General features: G+C 41.7%; 1 protein-coding gene across 7 annotated transcripts in view; it reads left to right on the forward strand.

Annotated features, from left to right (window-relative positions):
• The window catches only part of TRAK1 (trafficking kinesin protein 1), a 126,712-nt gene that overhangs the window by 82,204 nt on the left and 31,743 nt on the right, over window positions 1-12,765 (forward strand). For all 7 annotated transcript variants that reach the window (XM_075315181.1, XM_075315186.1, XM_075315182.1 and 4 more), the window contains 5 exons: window positions 768-884; window positions 6,377-6,477; window positions 10,308-10,416; window positions 11,786-11,864; window positions 12,059-12,189. In XM_075315181.1, coding sequence (XP_075171296.1) covers window positions 768-884; window positions 6,377-6,477; window positions 10,308-10,416; window positions 11,786-11,864; window positions 12,059-12,189 — 537 coding nt within the window. The remainder of the gene's footprint in view (window positions 1-767; window positions 885-6,376; window positions 6,478-10,307; window positions 10,417-11,785; window positions 11,865-12,058; window positions 12,190-12,765) is intronic.

The following is a 12,765-nucleotide window of genomic DNA, read 5'->3' on the forward strand; positions in this document are numbered from 1 at the left end:
CCCCCTTAGAAAGGAGGCGGTTCGCCGGTCACAGCGACGTTGCAGGGCAGGTAAGTACGTGTGACGGGTCTGGGTGATGTTGTGCGGCATGGGCAGCGATTTGCCCGTGTCGCACAACAGATGGGGGCGGGTACCCACGCTAGCGATATCGGTACCGATATTGCAGCGTGTAAAGCCCGCTTAAGTGTAAAATATACTTCATATTAACATTTAGGCATTGAGCTTGGATCTTAAAGGAGTTGTCCAGGTTTGGCAACAAAGTCTGCGGTCACTCTGTAACTGTAGACTTGTGAATCCTCACATCGTGCACACCACACTCTGTTGGGAGTCGCCAGTGCCGCCGGAGGGACTGGCCAGTCATCTGTCTGTAACTGTGATATGCATGTTGCTGGCCGCATTCTAACTAGACGTGCACGACCTCACTCAGGTCTATTGAGTGAGCCTGCGCACGTCTAGTCATAATCTTACCTAAAAGTACGCATATCACATGACTGCCTGGCCTCACCGCCGGTATTGGAGAATCCTGACAGAGCGTGGTGTGCGAGATGTGAGGATTCACAAGTCTGTAGTCAGGTAGTGCCCAAACCTGGACAGACTCTTTTAAGCAGTGATTCCAAGATTATATTCTATTTATTTTGGTGTATTGCCTTATTGGTGAGTAAATATGATCTTTGTGTAGAGTAAAACTGTGGGCTCTAACCAGACCTTCCTTTGTTGCCTGTGTTTAGAGAGATTACTTATTTTGGAATTTCTCCATGTTTTTGCAGAAAGAACGGGATCTAGAATTAGCTGCTCGTATTGGCCAGTCATTGTTAAAGAAGAATAAGACCCTTACTGAAAGGAACGAGTATTTAGAAGAGCAAGTAGAACATATCAGAGAAGAGGTGAGATCTGTGTATGTTCAATGTGTAACGTCTAACTATTGCATATACATATGTATTCAACAATAAATTACTTCACATGTGCCTATTGTTCTGAGGGTTTGGCTCCAGGTTAGCGGGGCAGCCAAGTTTATAGATAATCAGGTTAATATGCAACAAATTACAATGCAATCAAAAGTTATGATACTTTCTAGTGCTCTGTTTTTCTGTGTCTCAAGATTGCTTCTTCAAGGTTCTGCATTTAGGGTCCTAAATCGGCTCATATATAAATGGCTCAGCTCTGCTGGGTATTGGTAAGAATATGACCATTTACAGACCAGGCTAATGCATGTACATTGCTGGCCGCCGCTCTCTTCTACTCACAATGGCGGCTTGTAGAGAAGCATGTGACCAGAACTGTCAATCAGCCTCCTCCAATTGAAGAACAGCTTAACCATGAGGTGTTTTTATATTGGTGGAAAAGAATGGACCTCCCAAGCCACGTGCTTCTGTACCGCCAGCCTTTTTGAGAAAAGGAGATCTGTGCAGTCTGAGGAAGTTTGTGCTAACCGGTAATATTTGTGTATTTTAGCAAATATCTTCTCAACTGACTTGCTAAAGTAAAGGGCTTGATTTATCGATATTTATTTATTTTTTTGTCTTTTTTTTTTTTTTTTTTTTTTTTTTTTTTAAAGGTTTTTTTCCCCCCTTTAGAACTGCTCGTGTATTTAATGAATTTTGCACAAAATAAAAAAAGTCGTAATTTTAATTTCAGCCACATGGGACTTTTTAGTGCAAGTATACGCATCTTCTGTTGAGAAATTTGCACTTAATTTCCAGGCGTACAAAAAAAATCACCTGAGGGTAGGGGTTGGTGGAATTGATTGATCTGCTAAAAACATCTAAAAACCCCAAATTTGACATAAAAAGGCAAACATTGAAAGAATATGCACAAATGAAAACCACCAAAATCTGGACTAATAAAACTGCAAATAACTGAATTTTACCCAAGGTTCTCAGTACAATCTCTGATTTAGCTGGCAAGTGCAGTAACTTGCTCAGTCCTCTAGAGGCGCTATGTGTAGCAGGTCTTCTTGCTAATTGATGGTAGTCTCAATTGAAACTTCCCTGTATTGAAGGGGTTGTCTTGTGGTTTTATATTAATGGCCTATCCGTAGGATGGGCCAGTACCAAATTGGTGCAGGTTCGATGCCCGACACCCCTGCCGATTTAGTGGTTTCCAATGCTGGTTGGGTATGATCAGCTGCGGCATCAATCGGCACATTTTGCCAACTGTATAGTGTACTGCAGATCCAAACCCATGTATTTGAATAGGGTTAAATGTGCAGTACCCATTCACAGCCGTTATACAGTTGACAAAGATGTGCTGTTCCACTCCGGAGCTGATCACATCCAACCAGCATTGTGAACAGCTGATCTGTGGTGGTGCCTGTGTCACATTTCTGAGATGTAAGACCCACCCTACGGAAAGACCTTCAATATTCAATACCGCACAACCCCTTAATGCTAAATTCAATTTAGAGAACTCCACAACTCTTATCATTAAATGCAATTTTTGGCTTTCTATAGATTAGGTTGTTTTAAGCCCATTTGCTCTTCACAATCCTTGAATATACTTTGTATAATAGGATGAATGCTGTGATCACCTACAGTACATTATTGTATACGGTCACTGCTATACTGTATCATGGCTCGCATATCCTACACGTCTCACTTACTGGACTTTAAGGTGGTGTCACACACAGCGACAACGACAACTACGTCGCTGCTATGTCACCATTTTCTGTGATGTTGCAGCGACGTCCCGTCGCTGTCGCTGTGTGTGACATCCAGCAACGAGCTGGCCCCTGCTGTGAGGTCGTTGCTCGTTGCTGAATGTCCTGCTTCATTTTTTCGTCGTCGCTCTCCCGCTGTGAAGCACACATCGCTGTCTGTGACAGCGAGAGAGCGACGAAATGAAGCGAGCAGGGAGCAGGAGCCGGCGTCTGGCAGCTGCGGAAAGCTGTAACCAGGGTAAACATCGGGTAACCAAGGGAAGACCTTTCCCTGGTTACCCGATATTTACCTTCCAGCCTCCGTCGCTCTTGCTGCTAGTGCCGGCTCCTGCTCTGTGCACATGTAGCTGCAGTACACATCGTGTAATTAACCCGATGTGTACTGTAGCTAGGAGTGCAGGGAGCCAGCTCTAAGCATTGTGTGCGGCTCCCTGCTCTCTGCACATGTAGCGACGTTATGATCGCTGCTGCGTCGCTGTGTTTGACAGCTAAGCAGCGATCATAACAGCGACTTACAAGGTCGCTGTTACGTCACAGAAAATGACGTAACAGCGATGTCGTTGTCGCTGTTGCTATGTGTGAACCCTGCTTTAGACACTTTGATCCAATCTCCGGTTTATTCTGTTGATCTTTGCGATGATTTGCACGTCATCTTTTACTACAGTCATAATGCCTGCCTCTATTTCTTTATCTCCTGTATTGATATATTAAGGGAGCAACAGTCACTTGGTGAACTTATCAAATAGGCGTGGGCCCTGTATAATATAAAAGTCATTGTGAAGAATGTCACAAATATTTGATATTGCAGCATGTCATCATTGGCCAAAAATAGCCGCTTCTATTTTTATACCTATATAACGCGTACAACATGTCACAACCATTTCTAGTTTTCATTTGTTTGATTTGTTTTTATACATATGGTATATGTGTTGTACTACAGTTTTAGCCCAACCCAATTTGTCCCACTGGGCTTGTAAAGATCTCGGTTTTATCATTCACAGCTTTATTTTCTTCCAGCGGATACATCCTGGTCAAGTAACGTGCACACAGGCGTACGACTCGTTAGTAGACAAAGCTGTAATAACTGATTTGTAACGAGTCATGTATCTTTGACCATCACAAGACCAGGACCAATTTTGTTTTTTGTTGTACCCACTGCAAGTTAATAACTTATTGAATGACTGCAAGCAGAGCGCTTAAAAATGGGGGCATTGATACAGAATAAATAGAAGGAATGTATAGCTTTCATTATAGAATGAAATTCCTTCTCAGGAACTGTAATATCTGACATTCTGTAGTTGCCAGCTATTCAACTCTCCTACGGTTCCTGGGTCAGCCAGGAGGGGTGGGAGTGGCAGAGGGGATTTCACATAAGGTGTGGATTGTCAGGAGGTGGCAGAGGGGTTTTCCACTACCCGGACAATCCCTTCTCAATAGCTGGGTTTCCCTCACATAAAATAACCTCTATACTCTCCTCCAGTGCCGGCCTGGTTCCTGCAGTGTTCGGCACTGGCTCTCTCAGGGCTTGTGTGACACTGGCCGCAGGGAACATGTGACAATCAGCAGCCACTTTACTGTTCCCATCTTCTAACAAAGAAGAAGACATCTGAAGGGAGGGAACTGTAGCTTTCGGATGTCTGATTTTCCCAAAGGTGGGGAGACTGATGTGGCCGCAGGGATCGAATGACCTAACAATGTCAATTGAGCCCCTGGGAGTGAGTGCCAACTCTTCTGCATTGGGGATGAATGTAAGTTACTTTATTTCGGGAAAACCTTGAGTGTAAAGGAGCCTGATAGGTGGACAACTCCTTGAAAAAACAAATCTGTGAGCACCCAAAGCTTTTTATATGTATATTTAGTGTAGCTCTCCATAGACAAGTCCACCATTTTATATGGCCAGTCCATTACTGAGAAATAAGCTATGAGTTCATATGCAAATGAAGCTGTAGATCTTGGGCCTCTGTCACTCCAGCTCTATTCCCTGCCTCTTCCTTCTTGACTGACTGCTCCTTTGCCTGAAGTCACATAGTGTAGTGGTTGCCTGTTAAGCAGGAGGAGGTGGCACTGGGCAGGGACTAGATCTGGAGTGACAGAGGCTTCAGATCTACAGCCTCATTTGCATGTCACTTTAAACATTTATTTCTTCGTTATGGAGGAGCTTATTGGCCATGTAAAGATAGCTGGACTTGTCTTACAAGGAGTTACATGGAGTGTGTTTGGAGTGTGAAATCTTGACAGTTTTGAGGACATATAAATGAAATCTATGTCTCAATTATTTCAGTAGACAGTAAGAATCTGCCTCTAATTTCTGGATTCTTTGTGGCTAGGCTTTGCCTATACCAGGAGTGCACGCGCTTTGCTGGGTGAAGGGCCACATGGTCAAACTGAAGTACTTCAAAGTGTAACAAAACTTAAAGGGGTATTTAATTACCTTTTTTGAGAGGTTTATGGTAACTCAAAAGTGCAGTATATGAAATAAAAGTGTATGTGCCCACCATCCAGATGATGCAGCGTTCTATATTCAGTGTCATCCCTCCTGCGGAGAAACTAGTGTTCTCTCCTAGAGAACATGGGGGTGAAAATGCCCCATAGGGAATAGTTCCTCAATTCTGCATATTGAACCCACACCCATCAATAAGTTATCAAATACCCTGTGGATAGGCGATAATTTTAGATAGTAATCCCTGGGGATTAGGTTTCGACTGAAGCACAGTAAAGCTGGTGTCACACACAACAACAACGACGTCGCTGCTACGTCACCATTTTCTGTGACGTTGCAGCGACGTCCCGTCGCTGTCGCTGTGTATGACATCCAGCAACGACCTGGCCCCTGCTGTGAGGTCGCCGGTCGTTGCTGAATGTCCAGCTTCATTTTTTGGTCGTCACTCTCCCGCTGTGACACACACATCGCTGTGTGTGACAGCGAGAGAGCGACGAAATGAAGCGAGCAGAGAGCAGGAGCCGGCGTCTGGCAGCTGCGGTAAGCTGTAACCAGCGTAAACATCGGGTAACCAAGGGAAGGCCTTTCCCTGGTTACCCGATATTTACCTTCGTTACCAGCCTCCGCCGCTCTGGCTGCCAGTGCCGGCTCCTGCTCTGTGCACATGTGGCTGCAGTACACATCGGGTAATTAACCCGATGTGTACTGTAGCTAGGAGAGCAAGGAGCCAGCGCTAAGCAGTGTGCGCGGCTCCCTGCTCTCTGCACTGTGACATGTAGCTGCAGTACACATCGGGTTATTTAACCCGATGTGTACTGTACCTAGGCGAGCAAGGAGCCAGCGCTAAGCGCGGCTCCCTGCACATGTAGCACAGCGACGTTATGATCGCTGCTGCGTCGCTGTGTTTGACAGCTAAGCAGCGATCATAACAGCGACTTACAAGGTCGCTGTTACGTCACCGAAAATGGTGACGTAACAGCGACGTCATTGTCGCTGTCGCTTAGTGTGAACCCAGCTTAAGTGGCAGAAGCACTCAAAATGATAAGCAGAGGATTTACCAGCACAGAAGTGGGCACGGTCCTGGTACGGCTGCCATTGAGGACTGATCTGGATCCGGACCAGTATAGCTCAATTTTTTTTTTTTTTCTTCTCATCTCTATGGTCCTGTAATCCTATATGTGTGTAATAAAGTAAAGCTTATACAATCTTCTTACATTCTTAATGTGTAATTTTGTTTACTCTACTGATGCATCACTTATGTTAATGTTTTTCATCTACAGGTATCACAGTTGCGGCATGAATTGTCTATGAAGGATGAGTTACTTCAATTTTACACCAGCACAGCTGAAGAGAGCGAGCCGGAGTCCATCTGCTCCACCCCGTAAGTCCCTGCCATTTCCCAAGCATCACAGTTATGACTTCATCTGATCAAAGGGCAAGTCTCCTCCCTGGAGTCCAACCTTCTCCAGCACATTCCTGTGTGATAGATGTCTGTGAAAGGCAGAGGCGGGTGCAAGATAATGGGGGAAAGGGCTGGTATATTGGGACTTGTCATGAGTGCAGCCAGTCATCTGCTTCCTGTACTGCCACTCGTTCTCTTCTATTGGTACTACTGTGTTTATAGGCTGTATATATTAAGAGTTGTCAGACAGTAAAAGAATATTAATTTTTTTTTTTTCCATCATGGTTTGGTTAAAATCCGTAAACAGACAAACTCTCCTTCCAGCGCCCTGGGGGTCTTTTATGAGCTATGCCGGAGTTGCATGTCTGCTCTGTTTGAAAATCAAAAAAGGTCCGTGGAGCCTCTGTTAGGAGTCTCGACACAGAACTAGCCAGATATCCCTCGGGAAGGACCTAGCCAAGGAGTGGCTCTTTTTAGGAGACCACCATAACCACCATATGAAGTGGCCCTTTTAGTCAATATCCAACTCTTTGACGAGTTTAAAGATAAGACAAGGATGGATTATCTTTAAACTCCAGAATCCTACTCCACACTGATGAGGGGCAACACCCCGAAACAGCTGTCTGTGGATGGATATTGGTATTTCCCTTGTCTTATCTTTAAACCCGTCAAAGCTGCTTTTCTCTTTTCTGTTAATCAACAGATCAGGAGAAAAAAAAATATATATATAAATATATATTTACACAAATTATAATATGCATATTATATATTTTTGTGTTCATGTATGATGAACAACCCTTTTGAAGGACTGAACTATTTTTTTCTTAAGTTTTTTTTTTTTTTTTCTTTTCTTGCCCTCACTCTTAGATGCAATACAAGAGCTATAACCTGTATAATAACTCTTTATTATAGAACACACTCTATTTTTAGGAGGTGTATAATATTGAACTGCAATTCCATGTTTTGTTTTTTTAAAACTTTATACTGTGGCTCCCTTTTTTAGTTAGTGATATGAAATAGTTGTTTTTTTTTGTTTTTGTTTTAGTACTTCTGTTATAGTCATGTTTTACAGACCAATACAATCTGTGTTGCTTTTTTGCATTGTCCCATAATTTTTTTTTTTTTCCTCCCCTTGACCGTTTTACAAGGGCTTGAATTTTGCAGGATTGGTTCTAGTCTTTAGGATCAGCATTTGTTTTCTATTTCTTTTTACGCCTTGCAGAAGGCGGTTTAAATGTGGGTTTATATTCTCTATCATTGAGTGTATTTTTATATGTATTTACAGGGAAAAGACTAGTAAATGAAAAAGGTAAACATATTAAGAGTTTTTGGTATACTGCTTTGCAACACCTAGTATTTCAAAAATATTTTTTTCTTATGTTACACTGGCCATTGTCATGGGAGACCTGAAATTCTGAGGTTTCAGCAGCCATTGAAACCCATTGTCACACCAGGATTATATCACAGGGCCCCATTGGGCATGTAAAGAAGCCACCTACATCTGTCATTTATTAGGTGGTGTAGTCTCCCACAGAAGTGGCGTCTATAGTGTTAAACTGACCAAATCAGGAATTGCTTTGAACTTTCAGGCATTAAGGAACTGTTGGTGAAAACAATGGTCCACGTAATATGATGGCATTTAATTTCTGTATTCCGTTCGGTCTCCTTAGATCTTGTCCTTGGGAATGCTGGTCTTGTGCAAAGTCCAGCTGTAAATGCCTTTCTATATACCATTTAAGCTATCTGCAGTGAAACACGTGCAGAAGTCATGACGCCTTAAGCAGTATACCCTTCTAGATGTTTATGTGCATAGTCAAAGCTGGTCTGTGCCGTTCCACCCTTCTAGGCGTTTACCTCTGTTGTACTCTTTTGCCTTTTTGCTCTCCACTCCTCCACTGCAGAATGTGGAGATCTCTGAGCAAATTTTAGCTTGGAATTAGAGGAAATGTGTTCAGTTTTTCTGTCATGCTGGTAAAGTTGGCATATCTTTGGACACTTTTTTTTTTTTTTTTTTTTTTTTTCTAACTTCATACCACCTTTTAGTTTCTTTTGGACTATAAATTGTTGCATTTGTGCCACCTTTTCATTCAAACAAATAGCACTTTGCTAGGCAGCTGCAAGACTTTGTTGAATGAGGCACAAAAGGGACCTGTCTGCTCTCCTGACGGCCATTGTATTAAATACTTGTATTCACCAGGAAATTACTGGACATCCCCTTAAAGGAAAATGATCAGCAGGTTTTTGCTATGTAAACTGAGGACATCATACTGTAGGGGTTAAATACAGAATTCAGAGCTGTTTCTTATCAAGCTGCCTGTTTACTTGCAGTGATTGGTTTAACACCAGGACCTTACATTGCTCCGACCGCTAGTCTGACTCTGCCCCCTTCTGAGCAGCTCACTTTCTTTAGACAATGTACACCAAAGGCTGTGATGTGGGTGTGGTTAGCTTTTCCAGCTCTGCTAAATCTAAAAAACTGTGTCGCAACGGCTTTACACAGTAAACTAAGTGATACATTGTTGGAATCAGAGTCTCTTCCTACATTATATTTTCAGATGTGGTAGCAAAAGCCTGCTGACAAATTCCCTTTAATAATGGGCCCCAGAGAAGTGAGAAAAAAAAACCAAAGGTCTATATCCTGTACTAGCACTGGTCAGTATGAGCCACTCATGCTCAGCTGCTTACCGGCTCGAGGAAGTCACTGGATTAGTACTGAAACTTGTAGCCCTTTTTTAGCCTTGTACCTATAAATATTTTTAAACTATACCACTAGATTCTTTGTATTCCCAAATCACCATATATAATGAATATTTTTAATATAAATTATGAAAAACTGCTATTTTTATCCTTAACGAACACTATGCAGAAACTAAAAAATGAGTGCCAGCAATTCTTCACTTCATCTCATTCTTTCCTTTTGACCCTATTTTGTTTCATTGTAATTAAACCTGAGCAATAAATTAGATATTCCCCTCATCCTACTCATTGTCTTGTGTCTGGCTGCAGCAGAGGTCTCTGCTCATCTGCCCGCTGTGTATTCAGACAAACATTTCTCTGCCCTTGCTAAGGCCCAGCAAGAAAATCATTTCACCCGACGAACAAGAATTCTGCTTGTCGGGTGATCAGCAGGCAGATTATCAGGTAACGAGCGTCCTAGGATTGTTTGTTCCCGGTAATCGGTCAGTGTAAACACATCCGGACATTTAATGCTTGGGCTGAATTTGGTGTTGATTGACAAACTAGACCGGATCATCGCCTGTTTACTTTCACCATTTGTTGGTAGGTTTAGTGTTCCTTTCTTTACAGCGAAGTTCTCGTAACCAAATTGCTGTGGGGAATTTGCAACACAATCTACGGATCACTGCAAATGTCATCCCAGCTGTACTGAAATTGGCAAAATCGATTGCCAAAATCTGCAGCATTTCCATCAGAGTATACTGTGGGGTATAATACTCTGCTTCTGTTCTCTGCTAGTCATGTACTATAATCTTCTGCGGGATTTACTGCACAAATCTGCAGCACATTTACTGGAGTTTTCTGTAAAAGTGCATCATATGCTTTGTTTTGGATGTGACTCTACATTGTTTAACACTAGAAGTCCCAGGAGTTTCGAGCTCCATAGGGTTTCAATGGTAGAAATGGTAAATTTCCCCTCTCTGGGACTTCTAGTGTTAAATGATTTATTTTTTTTAGTCCCCATCCATTTGGAAAAACTTACAGAACTAGTCTTCTGACGACCATTTTGGCTTTCAAATTCGCTGGTGATTGTTACATTTTTTTTAAATGTGTTAATTTTTCTTTTTCTAAAGCTTGAAGAGGAACGAATCGTCATCATCAGTCCAAAACTATTTCCACTTCGACTCCCTACAGAAGAAACTTAAAGACCTCGAGGATGAGAACATCGTCCTGCGGTCGGAGGTGAGATGTCGCAGTGATTGGTATCCATTGTTCCCTGTAGCTGAAATTGTCTCTCCAGGAAAGGAGACAAACTCTAGCGCAGCGCCACCTATTGGAAGTAGCGATCCTAAAAGTCAAATGTGGATTTTGTCCCTGTAGCTGCTAATTCTCAGTGCAAAATGTGATCGGTTAGTGACACCTAGTGACTGATTTAATGTACTGCAACTTTCTTTTTGGCCTTGCATGGAAATTCTCATTGTAACTCTTCATGGTGAAACATGTTACTCTATAATTTGTTTTGTTACCACTGTTTTTCTTGATAGAATAGATTAATAGAATGTCTCCCATTCCATAGAAATGCCAGTGATTTAAATTACAGATGTTTTTTTTTCATTAACATAAATGATGGAATTCCTCATTATAATAATTCGATACCACCCTGGTCACCCAGTAAAAAAAATATATATAAATAAAAGATGTATGAATGTATATACTTATGTACACAAAAGCACTTGTGCTTGTGTATATATATGCATACATACATACATACATGCATACATACATGCATGCATGCATACATACATACATACATACATACATACATTAAAAAAAAATATAGTGCACACTATTTGATTTTTTTTTTTTTTGTCTAAAAATATTAGGTTCTGTCATCCATCTGTCAGTCAGCAGTATGTTTAAGGCTACATGCGCACACTGCTTTTTTTGCTGCGTTTTTGGCTGCCGTTTTTGTCAGAACTTTCTGACATCTGACTTCCCAGCAAAGTCTATGAGAAGTCAGATTTTCTATGCGCACATTGCAGTTTATTGGTCAGCGTTTTATGTCAAAAGTTTGTGACAAAAAAAAATGCACCATGTTCATTCTTCCTGCTTTTTTGTCAACATTTGTCACAAAAACGCACACCGAAAAAGCAGCAAAAACGCAGGGTGTGGAAAACGCACCGAAAACGCACCTAAAATTACATGCGTTTTTTGTGATATTTCCAGGCTCTCTGACAAGGTGCAGTTTTTGCTGCATTTTGCCTGCAGTTTTGGCTGCAGTTTGTGAACACAAAAAGATGCAGCCTGCCATGTAGCCTAAGAGTAAGCTATGTGTAGGACTCGCTCTTCTTTCATTTACCGTTGCCTGTCTGGCAGGTCCAAGCAGGGAATTCCTTTTCCCCAGTGAAGTTCAGATTGCCTGGTGATTGGTTGTATGTGAAATGCGTTGTCTTTGTTGATCTTTGTATACAGTAGACTTTTTTTTCATTGATGCTATTAGATTAGGTCACTTTCTTGCAGGCAACTTAAGTTCTGCAAGTTTGGCCGTATAGTCTTTAATATGAATGAGTCTCCTTAATGAGAAGTCTTATTTTCATGCTTCTTGTCACAGGCATGTCATCTACAAACAGAGACCATCACATATGAAGAGAAGGAACAGCAGCTTGTCAATGATTGTGTGAAGGAACTAAGTAGGTCATCTATGAAAACTGCAAATACTGTGTTCATTATCTCTGATGTCCAGGGAGACACTAGTGATATGTCCTTTTCTACCATTAAAGAATACTGAAAAGCTCAATACCGAACAGTCTTGTGTGTGTAATGTATATTATCTTCGTGAAATTATTTTAAATTCTTATTGACCTTATTGATGTCTAATTCCAAGGGGATGCCAACATCCAAATTGTCAGCATATCGGAGGAATTGGCAAAGAAAACTGAAGATGCAGCTCGTCAACAAGAAGAAATAACTCACCTGCTTTCTCAGATTGTCGATATTCAGAAAAAGGCTAAAGCAGTAAGTGTTACCCACAATGTGCCTACTACTTTGGTTAGTTTGGACGTACTATAGTGCAATCTGTCCAGAAGTGGCCAGCTGTGTCTGAGATTTGCCATATAACCTTAAAAATAAGGCAATAAATCTCCCTTATTGTAGGGGTATAGAAGTCCAAAATTTGATGTTTCTTCAATGCCATGATGGTCTCTGGTTTGGCGGCAAAAGTATCAAAGAAAGCTGCACTTTTGTTATCAACAGTGACAGCTTAAAGGAACCCCAACAGAAGGGTCAGACGTAAATGTGAGAAACCTTGGTGGAAAGAGAATTATACAAATGATGTCCGCCAGCATGCTGTAAATTATATTATACATTGTAATCTGCTAATTTCCATTCCTCCTCCAATGGTCTTTTGCAGTTCGCCATGCATCCTCTTCCTGGCTGGACCGGCCATTGGCCATAGAAGGTGTCCACCAGATCACATGTCTATATGGGCAGAACAGGATACATAGAGCCAATTTCTGTGCCTTCTACGTAGGATTGGAGATAAGAGAAGAATCATATTTTTTTTTTTTCTTTTTGCCGCGCTATCACCAAGAA

The sequence above is a fragment of the Anomaloglossus baeobatrachus genome, chromosome 6, assembly GCF_048569485.1.
Source record: "Anomaloglossus baeobatrachus isolate aAnoBae1 chromosome 6, aAnoBae1.hap1, whole genome shotgun sequence".
NCBI lineage: Eukaryota > Metazoa > Chordata > Amphibia > Anura > Aromobatidae > Anomaloglossus > Anomaloglossus baeobatrachus.